This window comes from Fukomys damarensis, unplaced genomic scaffold, assembly GCF_012274545.1.
Source record: "Fukomys damarensis isolate Sample0158 unplaced genomic scaffold, DMR_v1.0_HiC HiC_scaffold_23, whole genome shotgun sequence".
Classification (NCBI taxonomy): Eukaryota; Metazoa; Chordata; class Mammalia; order Rodentia; family Bathyergidae; genus Fukomys; species Fukomys damarensis.
Genome location: NW_022900935.1, coordinates 15,244,880 through 15,271,737, shown reverse-complemented (window position 1 = coordinate 15,271,737; position 26,858 = coordinate 15,244,880). Strand labels below are relative to the sequence as shown.

Genomic DNA, 26,858 nt, shown 5'->3' with positions numbered 1-26,858 from the left:
TAGAAAGTCACATGTCCTGCTCCATGATTTCCTTGCTCTGCTCTCCTTTAGGGTCACCTCGTGTGGGGTGCTTAAGCCAGGATTGTCCATTTCTGGCTCCTACCCTACAGGCCTGGACAGTGATTTCTACAGTGTGTGTGAGAGGCGCCCCGGGTCATCCTCTTTTTCCTTTAGGAACTTTGAGCCCTGGATCTGTCCAGTCACCAGGGCTGATGATTGAGCTACTGTGCTGCAGTACGGACCAGCTGCAGAGGCCCTCTCATCCTTTCTTGTTCTCCGCCTTACTCAAAGCTGGGCACTGGCGCATGGGTAGGAGTTGTGTGCCCAATAATGAACGTTGCCTCTGAAACCCAAAGAGACTGATACCAACGCTGGACCTCCTCCTTAGATGAAAAACTCTAAAGTACAGCAATTTGCCTTTTGCTCTGGACAGAATATTTTTTGTAACCATGTGACTCCAGAATTTCAATCAAGTGGCAGGGTGCTATATTTTCATTGACTTTGTCTTCTACCCTTAGATACCTGTTATTTTTAAATTTTTTTGGTACTGGGGATCGAACTGAAGACCTTGCGCTTGTGAGGGAGGCGTAGTGCCACTGAGCTAAAACCCCGGCCCTAGATACCTGTTATTTTTGTTGTTGTTATTTTGGTACCGGGGATTGAACTCAGAACCTTGCACTTCCAAGGCAGGCGGTGCAACCACTGAGCTAAATCCCCGACATTCTTGTTTTTGAGACAGGGTCTCAATATATAGTTCAGGCTGGTCTTGAACTCACTGTAACCCAGACCGGTCTTGAACTCATGGTGCTCCTCCTGCCTCAGCCTCCCGAGTGCTGGGATTACAGGTGTGTGCCACCACATCTGGCTGTGAACTAAGTTCTTTTAAGATAGCAGAAGAGAGGCAGCAGCCTCCCTCTTGCAGCTCTGGTTGTTGGCAAGCAGAGGCTGCTTGGAATACCTAGTGTGGTTTCTGCTTCCTGTGCTAAGCTAACTGGCACAGATGGCAATGGAGTCGAGATTCCTGCAGACTAAATTAGACCGCAGAGCAGAGGCTTTTATTTGAGGTGGGATTATAAGGAAGTGCTTCTTATATAAGCAATTATACATTATATATTATATAATTCTATACTCCTTATATAATTACAAGGAATTTTCTCTGTTATAATAGAGAAAAATGTATTTTTCAGCATGTGTTAAGGGTTCTGAGAACTCCTCCTTCCACAAAGCCACATCTGTTATATCAGGTGTAAGTGGGGCATTGTTTTATTAAGTTTACAGCCACATTTGATTTGATTAATATTCTGCTTTCTTCAACACAACTGTCCAAACAAAGTCTGGGTTATGAATGCACTGGAATTCTTTGTATGTTTTATGTCTTAGATGTTGGCAATCATCTTTACCACACTCTCAGGACATTTTTTTTTTTAATTACTGGGGTTGAACCCAAGGCCTAGACACTGAGCTACATTCCCAGCCCTTTAAAAATTTATTTTAAAGCCTGGTGTGGTGGCCCAGGCCTGTAATCCCAGCACTCGGGAGGCTGAGGCAGGAGGATCGCTGTGAGTTGGAGACCAGCCTTGGCTACATAGTTAGTTCCAGGTCAGTCTCAACTACATAGTGAAACCCTGTCTCAAAAAACCAAAAAAAAAAGGGTCGGGTATTTAGCTCAGTGGTTCCGCCTCCTACCTTGCAGGCGTAAGCACCCGAGTTCGATCCCCAGTACCAAAAAAAAAAAAAAAACCCAAAAAATAAATAAAATAAAAAATAATTTATTTTAGAGCTTAGGATGTAGCTCAGTGGTGCCACACCTGCCTGGCAAGAACATAAGTTTGATCCCAGTTTAAACATTTTTATTTTATTTTATTTTAAGTCAAGGTCTCTATAAGTCACTAAATTGCCCAGACTGGGCTTGTAAGACCTAAAGTCTCACTTCCACTCCACGGAGCGTGAACAGCCGAAAGGCCTCCACGATGCTGGGCCCTAACACCCAGCGAGGCTCCGGGAACACGACAGAGAATCGAGAAACCCAGGAAGGAACACACCAGCCTAGATGGTAAAAGACCTTTATTAGTCTGGCCAGACGGCACTCCCAGAGCCAGGTGGCTCAGAGAGGCAACTGCTCAGGGGCTGAGGTACTTTTTATAAGGTTTTTCTAAATAAAGAGTCAGGGAATTCACAGAACAAGACTGCAAACACATTGCTTATCTTATGCAGGAAATTTTCTAGGGTCACCTTTTGTCAAACCATTTGCCCATGGGTGGGCTGTTAAGCAAGGTAGCAATTAGCATATGAAGAAGCAAAGTCTGGCCTATTAGCATGGAGTCACTTTAGCCTATTCAAGTCTTACAGGCTTAAATTTGCAGTCCTGATTTAGCCTCCTGGAGTGCTTGGATTATAAATATTAGTATCATGCCACCAAACCTGGCTAAAAGTTTTTATCCTGTGATCTGGGAGCCAATGTAGGATTCTCCAGTAGTTTAGGGTGCTTATTCAATTATAGAAGAGTTTGGGGACTAATGTACTCTGAAGTGGACTTTGGTCAAAATTTCATTTGTCACATGATTCCCACTGCCTCACATTGTGTCTCAGTACTTAGCCTGTCATCTACCCTTCTGTGATCTCTGTGCTACTGACAGGGAAAACTTTTACAAATAGCAAAAACCTATAGAAAGCTACAATGTAAAGTGGCTTCTGCTGTCTCTACGAGCCGTTTGTTTTGCTCAGAACTAACAGGCCCCGAAGGCACTCATTGCTGACTGAGGCACTTGGTCTTACCCTGAGATAACAGGGCACATCAAGACCTTGAGCTCTGAAGAGACTGGAGCCACCTGATTGTAAAAGTGTCAAGATAAAAAGGACCATTGCCAACATTCGCTCCCCTGACCCTGAGCACCCTTTCCTATGGACTAGAATAGTTAACTAGGCGAATCTTAAAGGTAAACTCCCCAACTGCAAAGAATTGTTACGTCTGAGTTGAAAAGGTTAACTGTCCTGTGGCCGTGATTTGAACTGTGAGAATGAAATGTAACCACCCAAGTGAAGTCAAGGCTGTGAAACCCTACAAAAAGGAGGAGTTGTAACCCAGTGTGTCCTCGATCCAGGCACGGCTTATGTGCAATCGACCCTTATCGATGAGTAACTAGGCGAATCTTAAAGGTAAACTCCCCAACTGCAAAGAATTGTTACGTCTGGGTTGAAAAGGTTAACTGTCCTGTGACCATGATTTGAACTGTGAGAATGAAATGTAACCACCCAAGTGAAGTCAAGGCTGTGAAATCCTACAAAAAGGAGGAGTTGTAACCCAGTGCGTCCTCGATCCAGGCACGGCTTATGTGCAATCGACCCTTATCGATGAATAAATTTGTTATTTTACTTCTGTTCTGCTGCCTCTCTGCTTCCTTATATAACACTGGACCTCGCAACTGGTAAACACTTTCCAGACTTCAAGGGCTGGGGATTTAGCTTAGTGGTTCCAGCGCCTGCCTCTCAAGCGCAAGGACCCGAGTTTGATCCCCAGTACCAAAAAACAAACAAACAAACGACTTCAAAGCTAGGGCAGGCACATGGAGGTTCATGGTTATATCTGTAGGAAGAACACTTGTGCTTCACTGGATGCTTTAGCTTTGGCAGCAGTGGGCCCTCAGGCGTTGTCAGTAGTGAGAAAGGAGTTGTAGGCTTCAGCCTGAGAGTGGCAGCAGTTTTCTGGGTTCTGGAACATGTCATTTTTTACCCATAGCTTTTGCTGGCATTGTCAATGTCTTTGTAATCCAGTCTTTTCGTTTAATGTATTTCTGCTTGAAATGTGGAATGGTCTCTGCTTTTCTTACTGGACACTGATTAGTACATTTCTATCAGCCTCCACCTGGTGCAGCACAGAGACATTCTGGGTCTCTAAGAATTAGTAGGCTACGGTCTCATTGTCCCCCCATTGGCCTGGGTATTTGTCCAAGCAAGAATCCTTGGAGAAAATCCAGAGATTTATAGGCTGGGCTTGTGTTGTATCATTAGATTTTTCCTGAAGGGTTCTAAATTTTCTTTTTATTCAGTGGTTTGTGAATCATTGAATAAAAATTGATTCATTTCTGATGATTTATACATGGATATTGCATGAGATAGAAATTATCTATTGCTGAGTGTGGTGGCCCATACCTATAATCCCAGCACTCGGGAGGCTGAGGCAGGAGGATCACCCAGAATTTGAGACCTGCCTGGGCTGCATAGTCATTTCAAGAACAGCCTGAACTTCATAGTGAGACCTAGTCTCAAAACAAAACGAAACAAAATAAAAATCTATTGTGTTAAGATAGTCTTCAGTTTACTGATCATGGAGGTATTCTTGTTTTTCCTGTTATTAGATTAAAATTAAATGGGAAGTTGGTAGGCTGTGCATGATCAGTTATTTGTTTCTAAATATTTCTGTAAGTCAAATCATAGGGCCAGTGGTTTCGCTCAGTGGTACTGCTCCTGCCTTGTAAGTCAAATCATCCTGATTTCACATCAACCCTGCAGCTTATTTGTAATTCTTCCCAGGTTGTATCTCATGGGTGACTATTACCACCTGGTCTCTACCTTCCCAGAATCCTCCTGGCCTCCTTGAGACCAGAGTTATTTCAATTGTAGACCCATCTGCCACTTTTTCTGGCTTCCAGAGGATGGTCAGTAAAGTGCTTTTAAGTTATTTTGGTAGTTCTGCCGTCAATTGTCCTTTAGCTTTGCTAACAGAGGTACCTGCTGGGCCTTTTTCAAAGAATATAATTATTAGCTTGGTCAGCAAGATACATATATAGTTAAGTAAAGCATTCTTGTCTCCTGAGATGTTTTAATTTTGTTCTCTAATTCCTGCTGAGACTTCTATGTTTGCACAAATGTACAACATACCAGTATCACATCCAAGTTTGCATAACTCCAACACTTCAGATTGCTAGGATAGCAGCTGCCAGCTGTTGGAGGGACCGCATTGGATGCAGAATTGCCAGGAAGTACATGCAAATCAATAAAGTCATTTTGATCTAAAATTATATTCAGGCTTTTCTTAGTAAAGTACCCTCCAAGTCCACCTATATAAATAGTCCCCTGCTTTTTCATTAAACAGAACAGCAACTTCCCACAGTGTTTTTCTCTGGGAAGACCTACTCTTTCCTATTTCTCTTCTGCTTTTCTTCTTCTGGGATATTCTAGGTTTGGACTTTAGTCCTGGCCAAGGGGCCAGGAGAAACTTGCTTATCTAATAACAATAATATTCTCAATTGAAGGAGGATCAAATTATTTAGATGAAGGAAAAGGGAACATTTCCTTAGGAGTCATTAGCCTACTGCGCTGTAACTTAAAAATTTTAGTCTTATAGCTTGAAGTAAATTTATAAGAAAAACTTTTCTTAATTTATCTATGCTTAGCTGACTTTCTGGATTAAGTGATGTTCTCCATGACCATTTTCTCCCTACGCTTAAAAAAATTGAGTTAAAATTCATCCAACATATAATTAACCATTTTAAAGTGTTTCATTCAGCGGCATTTAGTGTATTTACAATGCTGTGCAGCCACCAACTCTCTTAATTTCAACTTTTTCATCGCTCCATTAGTCATTCCGAATTTCCCCTCCCTCTGGCAATGACTAATCTGCTTTCCGTTTCTGTCCGTTTGTCTACCTGAACACATTTTATATGACAGGTAACATGGGTTAACTCAACAGGACTGAGAGGTGCTCAGGTCCTAGTGACGCCTCGGGTCTGGATGTGCGGGTGTTTCTCTAGAAGCGTTTGGACTGGCAGACTGGGAAAGGCAGAGGCCTCCCAGTGTGCCCGGGCTTCATCCCACCCTGGTGCACCTGACTCTCCTTTTCCACCTCACTGCTTGAGCTGGGAGATCTCATCTCACCTTACCCTGTGCTCAGACTCGGACTTATAGCATTAGCACCCCGGTTCTCAGGCCTTCGGACTTGAAGTACACCCCTGGCTTTCTTAGGTCTCTAGCTTGTTGGTGGCAGATTGAGGGTCGGCTGGGCTTCATAAATCCTGAGCAATTCCTCTCCCCCACCCTCTGTCCGGGTTAAACCCAGGGCCTATGCACTCAGCTCATCCACACTCTTTGTTTTTGTTTTGGTACCAGGGATCGAACCTAGGTCCTTGTGCTTGCAAGGGAGGCGGCGGAACCACTGAGCCAAATTCCCAGCCCCCAGACCTTTTTTTTTTTCCCCCTTGTTCGCCTTTCCATTTGCACATGCTCTTCCTACTTCCCAGTATCTATTTGGAGGGAATTATATGAAGTGAAATAAGTCAGGCACAGAAAGACAAATATCACACTTTCTCACTTTTACGAGGAAGCTGAAAAGTTGATCTCATGGAGCATAGTGGTTACTGGAACCTAGAAATGGTTCAGGTGTTGTCAATCAGTTGAGGGTTCTCTGCTTGATTCAGATAGAAATAATGAATTAGCAAAGTGAAGCTTTGCTACTAGTGGTTCTGGGCTGAGTGCCAAGGGCCTCAGCCCTTAGTGTTACAGTTCTGGGTTCTGATGTCACTGGCTGACACCGGTTAATGCTGAACACCGCTGTTCAATGCTGACAACTGCAGGGCCAGGGATTTAGTGCAGTGGCACTGAGCACCTGCCTCATAAGAGCAAGGTCCTGAGTTCAATCCCCAGTACAAAACGAACAAATCAACAACACCCCCCGAACAAACAACACTTTGAGATGACAGATGTGCTAGTTACCCTGGTCTGATCATTATGAGAGTTCCAGGCTAGTCCTTAGTCCTATGGAGTCAATGAACTAGTACGGAATTGAGAGTTAGAAGTGTCATCAAGGCTATGACATTAAAATAACACACCAGGAGATGAAGGAAGTCAACAAAGCCTCCACCTGTATGATTAAGCAGAGATACCAAGAAACCAGAACCAAGGCAAACAAACCAAGATCATTAACATCAAACCCACCGAGTCAGGGGAGTGATTCTACCTGTTCTGTGACCCAGTTACACATGTATAAATACCTAATAGTTTCTCTGGTGTGAAAAACTATAATAGTACACAAGCTCCTAATGATAGAATTGACAATGTGAAATAGGAAGAAAAGAGCTAAAGGTGTAGGGAAAGTGGGAAGGTAGAGGAAAGGAAATAAGGGAAAAGAAAAAAATATGAGAAAATGAAAAAATGGAAATAAAGTGTTTGTAAACAGGGAGGGGAGAAGGGGTGAAGGGATGGCAGGGACAAGGGGAAAAAATGAGAACCAAGACCTGTCATGTAAAGGTACAAGATCCCAGTAATGAATGTAACTGTTCTGTATACCTAGATTGTACCAATAAACTCAATAAAAAGAAAAAAAAACATGAAAAAAGAGTAAATAAAATAAAATAAAAACTCTCCATAATAGGGCTGGGATGCCTGGCAAGCTCAAGGTCCTGAGTTCAATTCCCAATACTGGGGGAAAAATTCTCCATAATGGAAAGTAAAGACAAAATAAACATAACTGATGTACTCACAATAGAGGATCATTCATGCGCCTACCACGGTGTTGAAAATCACACCTACGCATCCTCTGTACGGTCAGAGTTTCAATGGGAGTAAAATATGGGGTGAAGGGATATGGAATGAGACCCAGAGGACAGTATTAGCCTAGAGGAAATTGTGTGTACCTTAGAATAAGACCAGCTTCCATATTGGCAGGAAAACCCGGTGTGGCCTTTGGGTTAAGCTGTTATTAAAAACAAAAACAGAAGCTGGGAGTGTTGCTCAATAAAAGAGCTCTTGCTTAGCATGCTTGAGGCCCTGGGTTCAATCCCAAGTACTACAAAAGATAGAACCAAACCAAATCAATGAAGTAAGCTCTGATTTCCACCAAAGGTCAATGTATTTTGCAGTGACTAGTTCAGGATCACTCCAAGGAGAAGAGAAATGGTGGTTCAAACCTGAAGGTGCTGAGCAGATGACCTTGCCCTTGATATCAATTACAGGCCAGGGCATTATAGCTCCTTGTTGGGAGGAGGGCACTCCTGTGCTGCAGCACTAGCTGTCCATATTCTAGCACATTGTTCTTGACAAATCACAGACACCTCCTGACCAGATATGCAACTTCTATTCTTGCATACTGTGGGGAGCTTTTCAAGTATTCCACATATTTATTCTCAGTGAAAAACTTAGCAGATGCCTAAGAAATGGTAAATTGCTTGCAGAGATTGAACTCAGGGCCTTGAACAGCAGAGTACATGCTTTCCTACTGGACTATATCTTCAGCCCAAGGGCACCCTCTTATTCCAAGTGCTCCTCTCTTGAACAGATGTTGAGTGGCTGGCCACATCAAATTCAGAGATAATACTAGGAAAACTACAGTTGCCTGTGGTGATAAGTCTACCACAAAGCAGTTCCTGTGACCACTTTCTCATAATTATCACCTGTAGTAGTCCACATATTTTCCACATGTGGGGCACACTAGTAATGGAGCTTTACTAGTGAGAGCCTGAATGTCCTTAGTTTTTGCTCATTGCCAAAGGTGTCTGAGCGCTGAAAGAGGTTTTACTGGTGGCCTCTTCCTGAGGTCAAACCGTGCTCTGCGACTGTCCAGTGTGGCTATAGGTATGTATAGGTATACTTGCAATTGTTCTGGGGAACAATACAGACAGTCTTACTGAGGGCATATAGTCTTTTCCGTCTTCCAAGATACAAATCATGTACAGTTAATGTATGCAGTCTGGTAGTTGGCTATGTCTATATGTGCTCCATACATACATACAGATGTTCATATGCACATAAGCAAACAGCCCTGAATATACAGCATGGTTGTCACTCCTTAGTTAGTCTGGGAAAATACATATTGTCCTGTGATTACTTTATTCAGTGATTTCATTTTACCCAAAATCTGGGACATTAATATCCCCCATGCATCTCTATCACAATCTTTATTTCACCAACTTGGGAAGCCAAGCATCCTAAAAACGCATCGTCCATATAGAAGGCATGAAATTGGAATGGACCCACAGGAAAAGCATGCTTGATATCAACACAAGATGTCATGCTTATATTCCTTCCTAGAAAATTCTCTTTCACAGCCTATGGATTGGATCACCTAAGGTAGAAAGCCGTGTTTTTAACACCTGGTAATCCCTAAGGAGGCACCATCTGAGGGATATCCAGGGTCAGAAAAGGGAACTCATACACTTCTCTCCTACTGTGTTTTCATGCCAAGCACTCTGTGACTTGAAAGGGAGCGTGCTGACCCATCTCGGTCAAGTACAAGGCTTTAGCCCTGTGCATATATTAGGGAGAAGACTGTTTTGGTTTGGTGCGGACATCTGCAGTATCCTGTTCTGGGCCAAGTACTTGCATTAGGAACTTGGAGCCACCTAGCAACATGACACCTTCATGATGTCCAGTGGGAGTATGTATTTTACAGGACAGGGTAGGGGATTTGTCTTTTTCTTTAAAAAAAATTCTAGAAATACAATCTTTGCATGTATGAATACATTCATTATGGGGAGTTGGTACCTGTATATAACACATCTTAATTCTTTTTCTTTTTCTTTTTTTTTTTTTTTGAGACAGGATCTCAGTATGTAGTTCAGACTGACCTTGATCTCACTGGGTAGCCCAGGCTGGCCTTAAATATGCACAATTCTCCTGCCTCACCCTCCTGAGCGCTGGGATTACAGGTGTAGGCCACCAGGCTTGGCAGCTTACTTCTTTTGGTGTACATTTCCTCTCCTCTCCCTCTCCCTTCCCTCCATTTCTTGGTTCCCTTTCTGTTTGCAAAAGACCTATCTTCTTTTTTTTTTTGATACCAGGGATTGAACTTGGCAGGCCACTGCTGAGCTAAATCCCAGGCCCAAGACCTATCTTCTTTTACCTGTAATTAATCTTTTATTTTGCTCTTTGATTTATTTATATTTTGGGTTTTTCAAATAAGTCAAACCATGTGATACGTAAGCTTGTGTGTGGGATTTGTTTCACTTAACATTATGGTCTCAAGGTGTAGCCATTTCCCTAAAAATGACTCAAATTTATCTTTTATAGAAGAATTGTTTTTCTTTCTTTTGAAGTAAAATCTACTTTATGGTTATTCACAATTTGTCCCTAATCATGACAGCTTTTTATGAATGTATTTTTTTCACACTCCAGAGGGAGGTCAACTTTTAAAAATTTAACATAGTTTTTTGTGGGAAATCGGTTTCTTTCACATGCTAGGCAAATGCTTTACCACTAAGATCCACCCCTACTGGCATCTCTGTATTGTTAATCAAAATGATTAAGAAGCAGGCAAGAGAAACAAATGACACCCGCTGCAATGGTTTCTCATTCTCTTAGGAATGGCAGGATTGATTGTCTTCCAGGAACTCATCCTTTGAGCATTTTATTTTTTATATTTTTGGTACTGGGGATTGAACTCGGGTCCTTGTGTTTGTGCTTGCGAGGCAGGCTGCGGAACCACTGAGCTAAATCTGCAGCCCTCCTTTGAGCATTTTAAATCCTGTACTCTGCTTTGGAGCTCCCAGGTTTTAGATTTAGTGTAGCAGTGTTGTGCCATTCGTGTGGTTGAGTGTGGTGAGCATTGCTGACCAACAGTCAACCTCCATTCCCACCTCCTTTCTGGAGTCCCTTCCTGTGCTGCAGAAACTGGAAATGCCACGGCAAAGTTCTAGAAGGCAGACATGAGGAGAAGTGTGAGGACTTTCTGCAGCAGAGATCCAGGGTCTTGCCAATAGCCTCATGGAGTTGGGGGACTCTTTCAGGCGCAGTGAGAATGGCCATGGTGACTTCCTGACCTCTGGATCACAGCCACAGCGTATGTTACCGAATTAGACAGGTATAGTGATGGTCTCCTGATTTCTCAGCTTCTTGATTGTAGCAGAGATGGTAGCCACCCTGCTGGGACAGTTCAGAGTCATTCCTGCAGGGTTAGCTTCTCAAAGTTTCCCAATATTGTATGTCATCTAATTCCTTGCATGAATCTTTTTGTGTTTAAACTAGCTAGGATGGTTTTGGCTTAGTATGACTGAAACTTGGATGGTATACTGGGCTTCAGAACTTTTAATATTAAGGGTTTTTTGTTGTTTTTTATTTTATTTTATTTATTTTGGTACTGAGGATTGAACTTGGGACCTTGTGCTTGTGAGGCAGGCAGCAGAACCACTGACCCAAATCCCTGGCTGAAGCACAAAGTCCTGAGTTCCATCCCTGGTACCAAAAAAAAAAAAAAAAAAAAAAAAAAAAAAATCAAGGTTTTATTGGTCTAGGCGAGGATAAGTCTCATAACAGATCAAATGAAATTGAGGAATCATAAGATCCACACTATCCTTTATGCCTAGTAGCTAGGGACATGTCCTATTCAGGCCACCCTAAAATGCCCCTTTACTTTAACAGTCTGGAATGTTTCTGAGACATCCAACATAGGACATGTACCATAGCTATAAAGTTAGATGCCCCATATTTAGATCCTGGATACAGAAAATAAAGAATTAAGAATGCAGAGTGAGTTCCACTGATAGTTGTAATTAAGGTAAAGGCATTGATAACATTAATTCTCAGTAAGAGGATACAAAAGGTTAAGCCTGGAGAAGTTTGATGTTCTTTACTTCTCATTACTTCTCTGCACTCCTGATGATCACAAGTCCTTGGGACCTAAGTTCACCTTTGGGAACTGGGTGGCAGGACAGCCACAATGAGAGGACAGATGCAACTGCTGCTGTCCTTTACTGGATATCTGGCTTGACAAGAGATAAGTAAATTGTTTTTCTTTGGTGAATAGTATAATGGCCATTTTACCACCTAAAATCAAGTCATCTTTAGAGTGAATTATATAGTTGTTTTTTTTTCATGCAGGGGCTTGATCCTAGAGCCTCATACATATTGAGTATATACTCTACTACTGAACCATACCTCTGCAATTTTTTTTTTTTTTTTTTTTTTTCGCGGGTTTATTCCCCGTTTCTGGTCTCTGCACGACAGGATTCCCTGAACCATTAAGCTGGCAGTTGGAAAACTGTCTTTTTTTTTACATTTTTTTTTTTTTTTTTGGGGTTTTTTTTTTTTTTTTTTTTTTTTTTTTGGTACCTGAGATTGAACTCATATCCTTGCATTTGCAAAGCAGGCGGCAGAACCACTGAGCTAAATCCCCGGCCCAATATTTTTTGGTCTTTTAAGACAGGGTCTCACTAAGTAGTCCAGGCTGGTCCTGAATTCACTATGGATCCCAGACTGGCCTTAAACTTTCTGTAATCCTCCTGCCTTAGCTTCCTAAGTGCTGAAATTACAGGTGTGCACCACCATACCTGGCTTGTTGACGTGCTATAAAATATACATCCTAAACCAGCTTCTCCATTTCTACCACATCTATCCTAACTCCAGAGAATAGCATCTTCTGGTAAGACCATAATAATCATATCTCTCTCTTGTCCTGTTGTACTTATGAAAAAATTCTAAACTCCTTCATTTGGCCTAAAAGCCTCTATGTAACTGGTCTCTGCCTCTCTATCAAATTATATTTCCTATTGCTTGGGCTGCTTACATAATGTAAATTATCGAGAGGGCTGGGGACTTAGCTAAGTGTCACTGCACCTGTCTCAAAAGCACAAGGTCCTGAGTTCAATCCCCAGTACCAAAGAAACAAAAGAAAACCCCCCAAAATGATCAAGAATTATATGAGGGCAACAGTGCAGCATTTAGCCAAGTACAGGCCCTCCCTTGCTGAGTGGGGGCCCTGTGAAGCTGCACAGTCGCATGCCCACAAAGCTGGACCACCTGCCACTCACCCCTTCACCTCGAGCAGCGGCTCAAGTCTGTTTTAGAGCTTTTGTGCTAGCTCTTTTCCTGCCCAGAATGCTCCTCTGTGTCATGTGAGGACAGCTCATGCCTCTTCAGCTGGTGAGAGAGGCCATCCTTGACCCCCAACCTGAAGTAGCCATTGAATCACTTTTTGTTGTTGCCTGTTTTAATTCTTTTCTGTTTCTTGTTTAAGTTCTGTATTTAAATATTGACCGTCTCCCCCTGTCATGCTTGGATTGTCCCCACCAACATTCCTATGTTGAAGTCTCATCCCTTGTACTTCAGAATGTGACCTTACTTGGAAACAGGATCATTGCAGATGCAATTAGCTAAGATGTGAACCCTAATCCAGCATAACTGGTGTTCTTTAAAGAGCAGACATTTGGACACTGAGACATACACAAGAAAATCCCATGTGAACACAGAGATGGTCATTTTACAAGACAAAGATAGAGACCTGGAACGGATCTTTTTCTCCCAGCCCTCAGAAGGAACTAACCCTGCCAACACCTTGGTTTTGGACCTCTAGAATTGTGAGGCAGTAATCTGTCTACACCACCCTGTTGGTGCTACTTTGGCAGCCCTAGCAAGCTAATAACCCCCCATTAGAACTAAGCTCGGAGAGCTGGAACCTACTCGTCTTGTTCACAGATCTCCTATAACGTGCCCTGTAATTCGTCATCTTGTAGCCCTGTTGAACTGTTTCGCTGGTTTATGTAAACTTGAAAGCCTAGAAAGGCAAGAGTGCCGTATCGTGTATTTCTTGTAACTACTACTCAGTGAAGGTGGATTGTGGGTGTGCAACAAAAACCTGTTGAGTAGATCAAATCATTTAACTTATTTCCTGATTTCTGCTGAGAGCGCCGTTAAGTACAATGTGTGAGGACTCATAAACCATAGCTCTTATACCCTAGGCTGCGTTACTGTGCACGATGCGCATTCAGCTTTCTGGACAAAGACACTAATACTTGGCAGGTCTCTCAAGTGGGACTCAAGAGAACAAACCGAGATACAGCTTTTTACAAGCACTGGTCCTTGCTTCTTTTGGCATCTTGGTACTTGTAGTCTTGTCCACTGCATTGCTACTCGAAAAGCCAGGGTTGAGACCACAACTCCCATCACCACGAGAGCACTGGAGCCTTTCTAAGCGCATCCTCAGGAGGGGAGCCAGCGCCATTGACAAACCTGCTGAACGAAGGGCCCGCCTCCCCGAGCCCAAAAGCACCCACTATTGGCCAGCCGCCCCGCCTCTCACCGGAGGGGGTGCCAGGTGAATGAAAGGGGGGCGTGTCGGTGCGTGTAGCTCGGTGGCGGCGCAGCTGGAACCTGGTGGAAGGTGAGCTCAGAGAAGCAGATCCACGCTGTCACATTCGTTGGTTTGGGGGGAAGATTCACGGTATCCGGGAAGGCCGGCCTGGGGAGGCAGGTAACAGTCAGGGTTGCCTCTTCTTAGCCTCCTCTGGACCACCCAGCCCTGGCAATTCCCGGGACCTCAGCCGAGCGATCCGGCTCTCAGTGGCTGACCCGTTTCTGCCTCCAGCGTGGGGAGGGGCGCGCGCGGCGACCCTTGCCCCGCTTCACTCGCATTGTTCCCCCCACCCCGTCGTCCAGCCCGTCGTCCAGCCGGGGTGGGGGCTCCTGCTCACTCCGATGGTGAACGGTGTCCGGGCGCTAGGGCTTGGCCATGCTGGGGCAGTGTCCGTTGCAGCGATGATCACTTTGTCCGCGGGAGGCCACTGGTGGGGGTAAGGCCTAGGGGCTGAACCTGCGGGGACCGAGAACTCTAACCAGTAGCTGGTTCCTGTGGTCTCTGTGCGTCTGCTGGCTACAGACAAGGGAGGACCCTCTTGGTTTTGCAAGCAGTTTAGCGGATAAATCAAAGATGCATTTGGCCCTGCAATTCTACCTATGCAAATGGAACTCTTCTCCAATGTCCTTTCCCTCCTTTCCATGCGTGGGAGAAAGGAGTGGTTCCCCTGCTCCTAGCACACACAGATGTCTTGGAAGTTTGGAGAGCTCGATTCTTAGTGGCTAAGGATATCAACTCAAATCAAGGGTTCAACCCAGTTGAATCTGGGTTCCAAATCCTACTGTGGACACATTATCCTTATTTTTGAACCTCAATTTTCTCCTCTGAAGGAGAGGTGTACTGGCTTATTGTGAGATTAACATAAATACGTTCCCAGTTCATAAAGAGTACTTTTCAGTGAATGTTAACAATTAAGGAAAGTTTGTTGCTTTTTTTTTTGTTTTTTTTTTTTTTTTTTTTTTTTTTTTTTTTTGGTACTGGGAATCAAACTCAGGACCTGCTGCTGAACTAAATCCCTAGCCCTAGAGGAAGTTTTTTTAACGCTTAGGTTGCTGAGATAGAAGCATTGTCAGAAACGGGGCTGGGATTCAAGGCTACTTTTGGCCTCCAATCAGACAGTCGCGTGCGCTGGCTAAGGTTGCCTCAAGGATGCATGGGATTTGTGTAGCAAGTGGTACTGAGGGAATCTGCCTTCTCCAAGGAGACAGGTACCGTACTTGGTAAGTTTTTCTATTCCTTACCTCTTCCTTGTGTAAGGCACTGTACCTGTAGCTAGTAACTGTTGAATTGAATTGGAATTGTGGAAAGGGTGGAAGGGTCTCTGCCAGAGTGTGGGTAAAAGTGTTTTTGAGAGCAGTTTATCCTTAGCTGCTTTTCTGAAAGAAGTGGTGATCCTCAGACTATCCTAGGGATGCCGAGCACCAGAGGTAAGTGGAGCTGATAATAAATAAAAATTTCCTCAGTATATTCCAGTGCAGGGTTGAGGAAAGGTTTGAAGATACTTGATGGAATTCTCTGCTAGATAAAATGGCCCCAGCAGCCCTACATCCTAAAATGACTCCTTCCTGCAGGTGAAGAGTCACTGCAAGGTGGAGTGGGGTGTGAAACCTACCTTCCCCGCCACTTAACTCTCTTGCCATGATCCATCCCAATGAGAGGTTCAAACCTGCCAATGAGTTTAAACCTCCCCTCCAGTTATAGCCAATCACTTGATGCTCTCCCATGATCCATGATGCTCTCCCAGCCCTTCTAAATCTCACCTAGCCAGCCCCTGGCTGCTGCTCTTGCCATTGTTTGGGACAGCCCAGCAGCTTTGTCCCTTGGTGAAAGTCTTGCCTTGGGTGTTCATGTTTCTGCTCATTTTCTTCCTCTCAAAACTACATGGCAAGACTTCTGCAAAGTCAGGGAATGTTTTCATGATGCCAAAGAATCAAGAATATTTTCAATGGCACATGCCTTTAATCTCAGCACTCTAGGAGGCTGAGGCAGGAGAATTCAAAGTTTGAACATAGCCTAGGGAACTTACTAAGGCCCTGTGTCAAGATAAAAAAAATTTAAAAAGAGCTGGAGATGTAGCTCACTGTGAAGGCCTTGGAGGCCTAGGTTGAATCCCCAGTACTGCAAAAAAGGGAGAGCATTTGGGATGTAGTTCAGTGGGAGGAGCCCTTGCCCAGATGCATGAGGCCTTAGGTTAGATCCCAAGCATTAAAAATAAATAAATAAATAAATAAAGTGCTGTACATAGCTATGTATTTATCTGCCTTGTTTGTCCACTCTTTACTTCTCCTTTTTTCTTTTTCTTTTTCTTTTCTTTTCTTTTCTTTTTTTTTTTTTGGTACTGGTGATTGAACTCCAGACCTTGTGCTTGTGAGGTAGGCAGTGAAACCACTGAGCTAAATCCCCGGCCCTACCTCTCCTTTTTCTCTTAATTGAAAAGAATAAAAACAATACATGCACATAGCAACATTCCAATTGTACAGGAAAGTGTTTTGTTTTTGAGATGATGGTTTCATTATGTTGTCTAGGTTGGTCTTGAATTTCTAGGCTAAAGCAACCCACCTGCCTCAGCCTCCCAAATGGCAGGGACTATAGCCATACACTACAGTGGCCAGACAAGAAGGTTTAAAATGAAAAATGAATTTCCTTTGTGTGAACTATAAGGCGGAGCCTCCCCAGGAGGCATTTGGAGAGGGGTCCATTTAGTTCTTATAGTCCTTCTTGAAGAGTTAATTAATTCCCCAATAAGAACAACACACAGAGAGCAATCATCAGCATTAAAGCATGAGAGTTAGAGCTGCAGTTTTGAGCTCAAGAGTTGCATGTCTTTATTCCTTCAGTATCACAGCAAACACAGCTACTAAAATGTTACAGTGTTCTTCAGTATATAGCAGTCTTATCTGCTTACTGAGACATGGTGAGACAAAACACCTGCTGCATGACCTTGTCCATGTTGCGCATGCATGGTTAAGTCATTCCTAGATAACTGTGGCCTTTTATGTACGTGTCCCTGAGAGCAGAGTGGTGACCTTAAGTGTCCTCAGATGCTCTCAGACACCCAGGCTTTGAGTATGATCAGAAGTGGTACCCCGCACTCTCTCCAAGGTATCTTCTGTTAACTTTCTTTATAATTTTCCAGAAAAAAATCTCATCTCCTACCAGCAAAGGTATATACACAAGGGATCATACACATTTTATTTTGAATCTTGCTATTGTTGTAATGTATCTTGGTGATCTTTTCATATAAATATAGATAATTCTACATGATTATGTCAACCTAAAGAGCAGAGAAATTCTCTAAAGATCAAGTTTATTAGGAAATAGAATAGCATAGCAATGAGAATACTGAGCCATAGTAAACTAAGTGTATATTCGAGGAGACTGAGTCAAAGGGAAGGTTTTGTTTGTTTGTTTTGTTGAACTGAGAATGGAATCCAGGGCCTTTGCACTGAGCTACATCCCTAACCCCTTTCTTAGTTTTCACTTTGAGACAGGGTCTCATTAAGTTGCCCAGAGGGAACTGGGAACTTGCCATCCGTCTGACTCAGTCTCCTAAAATTCTCGGATTACAGGTGTGTACCACTAAGCCTGGTCTGAAGTTTTGTTTTGTTTTTGTAAAAATGTTTCCTTCTTGCAGTGCTGGAGGTTGTACCTTACACATACTAAGTAAGCACTGTACCACTGGTTTACACCACAGCCCAAAGGGAAGCTTTCAGTTTGTTTTGTTTGAGATAGGATCTCACTATGTAGTCCAGGCTTTCCTTGAACTCACAGTGATTCTCTTGCCTCATTCTCCTGAGTGCTGGGATTAAAGGTGTGTGCCACCACACCTGCCTCCACAGAGAAAATTTTAAAGGCAAAATGAAGAAGTTACATAGGATATTTTGAAGCAGTAATCCTTGGATACAAAGATCAATAACGAGGGTGGCATCAATTTGAGATTAAATACTTGCTAGACTGGGGTCCTTGCAGAAGTATTTTGTGTACAGTTGTAGTGACTTGTGCAAGGTTGTGGCTGTGGCAATCTTTTTATTTGGTGATAGTTTTGGTTATCAGGAATAAACATGAAATCTTCTCTTTCCTACCCTCCTGGGTTTATTTACAGTGCTTGACATAAGCGACTTCATTGTGTGTGTGTGTGTGTGGTACTGGGGATTGAACACAGGACCTTGCACTTGCAAGGCAGGAACGGTGCCACCAAGCTAAATCCCCAGCCCAAGTGACTTCCTTTTGATTCTGACAACTTTCACAGTTGATTGTAATGTCATTGATTTAACTTGTTCCCTATTGATGAATATTCAAATTATTTCTACTTTTTTTTTTTTTTAAGGCAGTCTGCCTGTGTAACCCAAGCTGGTTTCAAACTCATAATCTTTAGCCTCCTGAGTGCTGAGAACACAGGTGCATGTCACCATGGCCAGTCACGTTTTCACTTTTGTGATACTACAAAAACCTGGTACAATATATGTCTCTGAACTAATAATTTGATTTTTGTTCTGTTTTGTGGTACTGGAGATAGAACTTAGGGATGCTCAACCACTGAGCTACATCCTCCTCCTTTTTTATTTTTTATTTGAGACAAGGTCTCCCTAAGTTGCCTAGGCAGGACTCAAACTTTCAGTCCTCCTGCCTCAGACTCCCTCAGAACTGGGATTACAGTTGTGTGCCAGTACACCCAGTTTAATTTGTTGTATTTTGGGGAATAAATCTAAAGGGTAAATTTATAGCAATAAACTTACTAGCAATGAACTTGTGTGCATTTAAAAAATTTTTTTTCCTTCATTCCTAGAGGCAGGGCCTTGCCATGTTCCCTAGGCTAGCCTTGAACTTCTGGGCTTAAGGTGGAAGTCCACTTCAGCCTCCTGGGGACTATTGGCACCTAACTTGCATTTTAAATTTTGACAAATAGTCCCAAGCTCTTTCTATTACATTTTATCCCCACCAACGCTGGATGTTAGCACATTGAAAAATGTGATTTTGCCAATTTGCTGGGTTTCCTTTCAGTTCTGAGGTTGAATAAAATGTACTATTTAAATGTGGTATTTGGGAAGTAGGAAGAAAATGTTCAAATGGAAAGGGGAACAGGGAAGGGGTTAGAGTGAAGAGAAGGAAGGGAAAAGGAAAAAAGAACAGAAGGAAAAAATGGAAAGAAAGCTTTTGTAAATAAGGAAGGGAAGAGGGGTTGAAGGGAGGGGAGGGTAGGGGAATGGGGAAAAAGAAGGAATAAAGCTATATCATGTACAGGAACAAATTGCCTACGATGAATGTGATCATTGTGTATATCAAAAGTGCACTAATAAAGCTAATTTAAAAATAAATGTGCTATTTTTCTATATCTTGTTTTCCCATATTTTGCTTATCAAAGGCTGTAGCAGTAACTGCTGAAAATGCTAGTTTAGATCAGTTGAAAGAGGGGGAGAATGAAAGCAAAATCTTAGCCCTGTGAAAATTTTCAGGGTTGATTTGTTTGGGCACAGTAGCATTTTTCAGTTTTCTTCCTTTTTGAGCCAAAATGTTAATTTTACAGTTTGTTGTTGTTGTTTTGGTATGGGGGATCGAACTCGGGACCTTGCACTTGCGAGGCAGGTGGCTGGACCACTGAGCTAAATCCCCAGCCCTCAAAATGTTAATTTTAACAACTTTGGATGAAAAAAAATTTGTTAAAATTATGATATAACTTCTTTGAGTTTAAAATGAACATAAAAAGATAGGAATCTTCTTGATGCCTTGGGGCTATCAATTATAACCCTGGGCTCTAATTTAGTGATGCCCTTAGGCCATTTTAGATAAGTAGGAACATTTAATAGCCTAGCTAAATGGCCTCAAGCCGTTATTTTGAAACAATTCCTAGGTCTGCTTTTATTTTTTAACTTTCACTTTGTCCTAGCTGTTCTCATTTTTCATTGTGTTGATTTTTTTGCTTACAGAGGTTCCTCTCTAATCCCTTCCTAAATGATTCTCTGATTTCTAAATTTACTCTACCATTTGTTATAAATATGTATAAAGGAGATGTAAATTGCCCTTTCATAAGGCTCTGGTGGGTCTGTAATGGGTAAAGTTTGCTCTGTTAAATGCTTAGGCCCCATAGCATCTATTCTGGCAGTGGAGGGGTCTTTTTGGAGGGAAAGGGATACTGGATTTGTAGCTTGGGCAAGGGGTACTTTGGTTTGCTCCACTGGTGGAAAGGAAGAGTGGCTAGAGAGTTGTTAGCAGTGGTTGGCCACTGTCAGTGGGTCTCTTGTGATTCCAGTGGAGAGATGCTGTATGGTTCTTTCTCTTTCTTTTTTGTGGTATCAGGGATCGAACTCAGGTCCTTATGCTTGCGAGGCAGTCGCCAGAACCACTGAGCTAAATCCCCAGCTTGTGGTTGTCTCTTGCTGCCTGTGGGGGATTTGTTCCAGGACCCCAGAGGATACCAAAAGCCGAAGTTCAAGTCCCTTATGTACAATGACATAGCATTTGCTTATAACCTATGTACATCCTTGTGGGTACTTTAAATAATCTCCAGGTTACTTTTTTTTTTTTTTTTTTTTGGTACCAGGGAGTAAACTCGGGTCCTTGAGCTTGTGAGGCAGACAGTTGAACCACTGATCTAAGTCCCTGGCCCTCCAGATGACTTTTAATACCTTTTATTATTACATGGTAATAGTAATAGTTGTTATACTATATTATTTAGAGAATAGTGACAATAAAATAATCTGTACACGTTTAATACAGATACAGACTTTTCTGCCCAAATATTTTCAATCTGCATTTGATTGAATACATAGATATGAAACCCAAGGATATGGAGGGCTGATTGTACTTGGTTGTAGTAACTTCTCTGAGTCTCTGTGGAAAAAAGGGTGGATGGACACTGGGCATGGTGGCACACATCTGTAATCCCAGCATTTGGGATGCTGAAGCAGTTGCGATCACTGTGAGTTTCAGGCCAGCCTGGGCTAGCTCACTATGGTGAGACCCTGTCTCAAAAACAAAACAAAACAAAAAACAGTGCTGGGCATGGTGGTGCATGCCTGTAATTCCAGCACTCGGGAGGCTGAGGCAGGAGGATCGCTGTGAATTCGAGACCAGCCTGGGCTACATAGTGAGTTCCAGGTCAGTCTCAACTATATAGTGAGACCCTGTCTCAAAAAACCAAAAAAAAAAGAAAGCCTTGTGGTAATAAATTAATCCACGGATTGAAGTTAGCATAGCTCTGGTTGAATGGATTTTACTGAAGACAGAAGCCTTTCCTGGGTGTAGATGGGACCACCCGAAAGGCTTGTAGCCTGGGTGGGTTAAAAGGGAAAGGCAGGCTCAGTGCTTCCTGCCTTTCACATCATGGACTGTTTCTCCTCTGTGATGTTTATCTGCCATGCCGCCTTAACCTGAAGTCAGCTGAATATGGACTGAAACCTCTACCAACTGTGAGCTGAAATAAACCTTTCATCCTTTAACTCGTGGCTGTCGGGTATTTTGTCCCAGCAGGGAGAAAAGTAACTTAAGTTAGACCCTTGTCTCAAAAGGGAAAAAAAAATGTTTTTTAACTTAGCAAACATACTTTATCTGGAACACTCTGCCAGGTACTGAGGGTTAGCATATTAAATAAGACATGGCTCGTGCCTTCCTAGGGTTTATGGTCCACAGACAAAGAAGGGCCTGGAGAGAAATAATAGGAAGGAATTAACCAAAGGTAATAGAGTTCAGTCAGTTAGGAGTCTCTCAGTTGCAAACAACAGAAAATCCAGCTCGGACTAGCTAAAGCAATAAGGGACTTAATTGGTTTCTGGCACAATTTGAGCTGGGGCTCAGATGGTGTCCCCAGGTTCTGTTAGCTGACTGGGGCTGTCTTTGTTAAGCTGGTTTCCTGGTGGCAAAGCAGCAGCGTCCCTCACACGCCCCCAGAGGCGAGTGCGCTTTTCTCGAAAGGCCAGCAAATGTCTCCTTTTCCATAGGCTCTAACTGAACCTTATAGCCATCTCTGAGCCAATCACTGGTGGTCAAAGGGCGGGATACAGCGATTGTAGTAGCCTGTCCTACATCTGACGTCCTTGGAGCCTGGGGATGGTGTCAGCTTTGTGTAAAGCACATTGGCCATGAATGGGGCAGACACCTACAAGGGCACTGGAATCATTAGAAGGAACAATGCATGCTGACCAGCCCAGGGATCCACCAGATGTTTCCACAAAGTCATGATAAAAAGTGCGAGCGAAGGCTGTGTTTGCCGGTTGCAAAGTCCACATTGGGACACTGAGACTGAGCTATAGATTTAGGTTTTTTCTGCTCACCTCCCTGGTGAGTGTAAGGTCTTTAGTTAGATTCCCGGTAAGGAAAGATAAATAAATGAATAAATAAATGTAGATTTTGGTATTTTCTCTAATTTGAGTCTTGATGAAAGTGGAACACAACACACAAGAGCATTGACCCTAGAGGCAGGCAGACCCAGTTTTGGGTCCTGGCTCTATTACAGCTAGGTCATCTCCTATCTCCAATTTCCGTTTTGGAAAAATGGGGGCAATATTAGTACTTATAGGGTTATTTAAAACAAGTCTTGGGTCAGGGATTTAACTCAGTGGTGTCGCCGCCTGCCTCTCGAAGCACAAGGTCTGAAGTTTGATCCCCGGTAACCAAAAATTAAAATTAAAATTAAAACGTCTTAGAATCTATACAAAGCATTGAGGACTGTGCCCACATGCAGTTAGCTATAGTTATTTTTTTGTTCATCAATTAGCACAGTTGAATAGACGCTCATTTTTTGGTAGATCCAAAATAACCTGTATCATGAAGGCACTTTTTTATTTCCCCTGGTACTGGAATCAAAAAGACAGCATTGAACCAATGGTCTTAGATTAAAAAATAAATAAATAAATGAACGTCTTGTTTGTAAGGGTGCACTTTGTGAGTTAACGTAAACAAAAATCTTGGCAGAGACACAGGCTACTCCAGAGCAGCCGCAGCCAGTGGAGAAATGGAGATGCAGACCTATCACGCCAAGCTCCTGGGGGAGTTGAATGAACAGCGGAAGAGGGACTTCTTCTGCGACTGCAGCATCATTGTGGAAGGGCGCATCTTCAAGGCCCACAGGAATATCTTGTTTGCTAACAGCGGCTACTTCCGGGCCCTGCTCATGCACTATATCCAGGACAGCGGGCGCCATAGCACGGCCTCCTTAGACATCGTCACCTCTGAAGCCTTCTCCACCATCCTGGACTTCCTTTACTCTGGGAAGTTGGATTTGTGCGGGGAGAATGTCATCGAAGTCATGTCAGCTGCCAGCTACCTGCAGATGAATGACGTGGTGAATTTCTGTAAGGCCTACATCAGGTCTTCCCTTGACATTTGCCGGAAGATGGAGAAGGAGGCCGCGGTGGCAGCTGCGGTGGCGGCGGCGGTGGCGGCTGCAGCCCACCAGGTTGACTGCGGAAGCCCCAGCTCGGGCAAGGAGGGGGCCTCCTGCGGCAGCAAGAGCGTGGCCTCCTCCCCTGCCAAAGGCAAAGCGAGCGTGGACTACAGAAGACGGTCCCCGAGCGACGACTGCGGGGACTGCCACCGCTTGGAGCTGGCGGAGAAACACAGCCGTGGCAGAGGCTCGGCTGACAGCGACCGCTCCGTTCCGTCCAAACAAGTAGAGCCCAAGGAGGAATTCGACGCTGCCGAGGTGGAGGCGGAGGTTGGGGAGCAGCTGCAGCCGCTCACAGCCCCGCTGAGCCTGCCGGGCAGCCGCACCCTGGACTTGGCCTACGGGAACTGCCACGTGAAGCAGTTCCTGGAGGCTCTCTTGCGCAGCGGTGCCGTCCAGAGCAAAGATGATGCGAACCACCCCTTTGCTCGAGGCTTGGAGCGAAGACCGGAAGGAGCGGGAGTAGCCACGAGCTCCATGGTGGACGCCCAGACGGACTGGTACGGAGAGGACTCAGGTGAGCTCCCTTAGCACTCGTCATTTCCGGTCCTCTTGCACGCGCCTTCTGTGCCTGTGTTCTCCACCATCATGGTCATCGTTATCATTGCCATGTCATTGCCACTGTCACCATCATGCTGCCACTACGACCACCGCCGCTAGGTATTGACGGAGTCTCTGCTCTACACAGGGCAGCTCTTTCTTCATGATTTTTGTGTTTCACCTCCACAGCCAAAGGACAGCCCTCCTTCCTTATCCACGAGGGATTGGTTCCAGTATTCCCCTGGAATAAGAGAATCTGTGGATGCTCACAAATCCCTTATATAAAATGCACATAACCTATACAAATCATCCTGCATATTTTAAATCATCTCTAGATTGCATACAGCACCTACTGCAATGAAAATGCTATGTGGATATATTTGTTACATAATACTGTTTAAGGACTAGTGACAAGAAGTCTGTACATGTTGTCTGTAGACGCGATTGTTTCCAAATATTTTTGACCTGGGGTTGGGTGATTCGGTGGATCCTGATGGCTGACTGTGTGCACATGTTGAGGGGAATTTGGGGACGTGGAAAGAAGTCCCTCTCTTCCTCTAACCAGCAGTGGGACGTTGGTTAAATACCTGAACTTCTCTGAGCCCATGGTGCTGTCTTCGAACGGAAAATAGTCATCCCTGCTCTGCTTTTTTCCCTGAATGGTGAGAACCAGCGGAGAAGGTTTCCAAAATATCTTCTCACATCTGATAATATGTTATATTTACAGAGGAGATTTATACTGTTAGCCTTCATGGGAGTCAATTCCTCATAGTAGACATGTATGTACATGTTTGTGTCTGACTTGTATGTTATTTTATTATTATTTTTTTTTTTTGAGACAGAGTCTCACTATGTAGTTGAGACTGACCTGGAACTCACTATGTAGCCCAGGCTGGTCTCGAACTCACAGTGATCCTCCTGCCTCAGCCTCCCGAGTGCTGGGATTACAGGTGTGCACCACCGCGCCCAGCTGTGTCTGATTTGTATGTGTTAGTAATGGGGATTGAACTCAGGGCCTCAAGGATGCTAAGCACATACCCTACCACTGAGCTATACTCTTAGCCCCTAGGCATTTATGTTTTAAGAGAACTTGATTATTTCCTTGAGCAATTCTGAAAGAGAAATCAACATGGTTAACTCTTCTTAACTGATGAGGTTAATTGCAAGGCTTCTGCTAGGAGATGGAAATCAACTTGGCTGCCATCTTACTGAAAAAATTGACTCCAGGCTGGGCATGGTGGCGCACACCTGTAATCCCAGCACTCGGAAGCCTGAGGCAGGAGGATCGCTGTGAGTTCAAGACCACCCTGGGCTACATAGTGAGTTTCAGGTCAGTCTCAACTACATAGTGAGAAGCTGTTTCAACCACCCCCCCATTTTTTTTTTTTTTTTTACTCCAGAACCTTAAGCCAAGGAATTAATGAATGCATCACATTTCAGAGTTTACCTTCAATATTGAATAGTGAAAGCCTTTTAAATAAAAGGAAATCAGCTACTTTTTTCTAACTAAATGGCTATCGAGACTTTTTAACTTCTTTGGTGGTGGTGGGGCGACAGTCAGGGTCTCGCTATGTAGTCCAGGCTGGCTCTGAGCTCTCAGTGATCCTCCTGCCTCAGCCTCCCAAATGCCAGGCATTACCGATGTGCGCCACCACACCTGGCTTTCTCTCTTTTTAAACAAAGATACACATATGTTTGATTAAAACTAGACTTTAAAAACTTTGAAAATGCTGCTTCTGGGCCGCAGAAACTCTGGTTTAACTAGCTTTTGGTTGAGATACTAACCGCTTCAGTGGACACACTGTGGAAATTTGTTGAAATTCTTCCCGTGTACCCAGCAGCATTTTAGAGGCTATGACCGCTCTTTCACATCTGCTACACCCTCCTAATACCCCAAGTATCCATCAGAGAAACTGAGGCTGGGAAGGGCTTACTGGATTTCCTGAGAGTGCAGAACCAGTAAGGAAATGGCACAGTTTAATCTGGAAACCTGGGCAGGCGCCATTTCCCTCAATGGAGAAACCGCAAAGGTGGCCAAGTGGCTCAAGGATTTCACTGCAGCGACTTTGCTCTCAGCCTCTCTGCCAAGAAGCAGAAGTGTCAAGAAATAGTAATTCCAGAGCTGAGGATTCATCTCAGTAGTGCCACCGCCTGCCTCACAAGCGCAAGGTCCTGAGTTTGATCCCCAGTATCAAACAAAGCAAAACAAAAAGAAATAGTAATTCCAATTTCTGCACCACCATCATTCAAATCCAGTTCTGATTATATGGAGAGTCAGGTTTCTGGAAAGATCCTTTGGATCTGTTCTTTTTGTTTGGTTTTGTTTGTTATTGTTATCGTCTTTTTTTTTTTTTGTATCAGAAATTGAACTCAGGACCTTGCACTTGCCAGGCAGGCACCTGCACCACTGAGCTAAATTTGGTTTTTTGAGACAGGGTCACATTATGTAGTTCAGACTGTCCTTGAACTCACTAGGTAGCCCAGCCTGGCCTCAAACTCATGGCAATCTTCCTGCCTCAACCTCTGAGTGCTGGGATTACAGGTGTGTGCCACCATGCCTGGCTCTTTGCCTTTGTTTTTGAGACAGGGTCTCATTCTGTAACTCAGGCTGGTCTTGAACTCACTATGTATCTCAGGCTGGCCTCAAACTCATGAGTGATCCTCCCACCTCAAGTGCTGGGGCTACAGGTGTGTGCTACCATGCCTGCCAGATCCAAAGGATCTTATGTGGTCAGTGGTTATGAATTAACAAGATCAGAACACACAGTTGTATATTGTTCTCCAGTTATGTTAAGTTGCTTTATTTCAGCTGTGAAGGAAGCAGAGGGCTTTGGGGTCATGATTCTCATCCCTGACTGTACGTTAGAATAGTAGGGACACTTT

The 26,858-nt window shown here is 43.7% G+C and overlaps 1 protein-coding gene across 3 annotated transcripts in view; it reads left to right on the top strand.

The window, feature by feature from the left end:
* Zbtb8b (zinc finger and BTB domain containing 8B) overlaps positions 1-26,858 on the top strand; it is a 51,111-nt gene that overhangs the window by 4,098 nt on the left and 20,155 nt on the right. For 2 of the 3 annotated variants that reach the window (XM_010621557.1, XM_010621555.2), the window contains exon 1: positions 22,852-23,952. In XM_010621557.1, the coding sequence (XP_010619859.1) occupies positions 23,004-23,952 (949 nt within the window). In that variant the 5' untranslated portion in view covers positions 22,852-23,003. Of the gene's footprint in view, positions 1-22,851; positions 23,953-26,858 lie in introns of those variants that run through there. The other variant, XM_010621556.2, reaches the window with a different exon arrangement.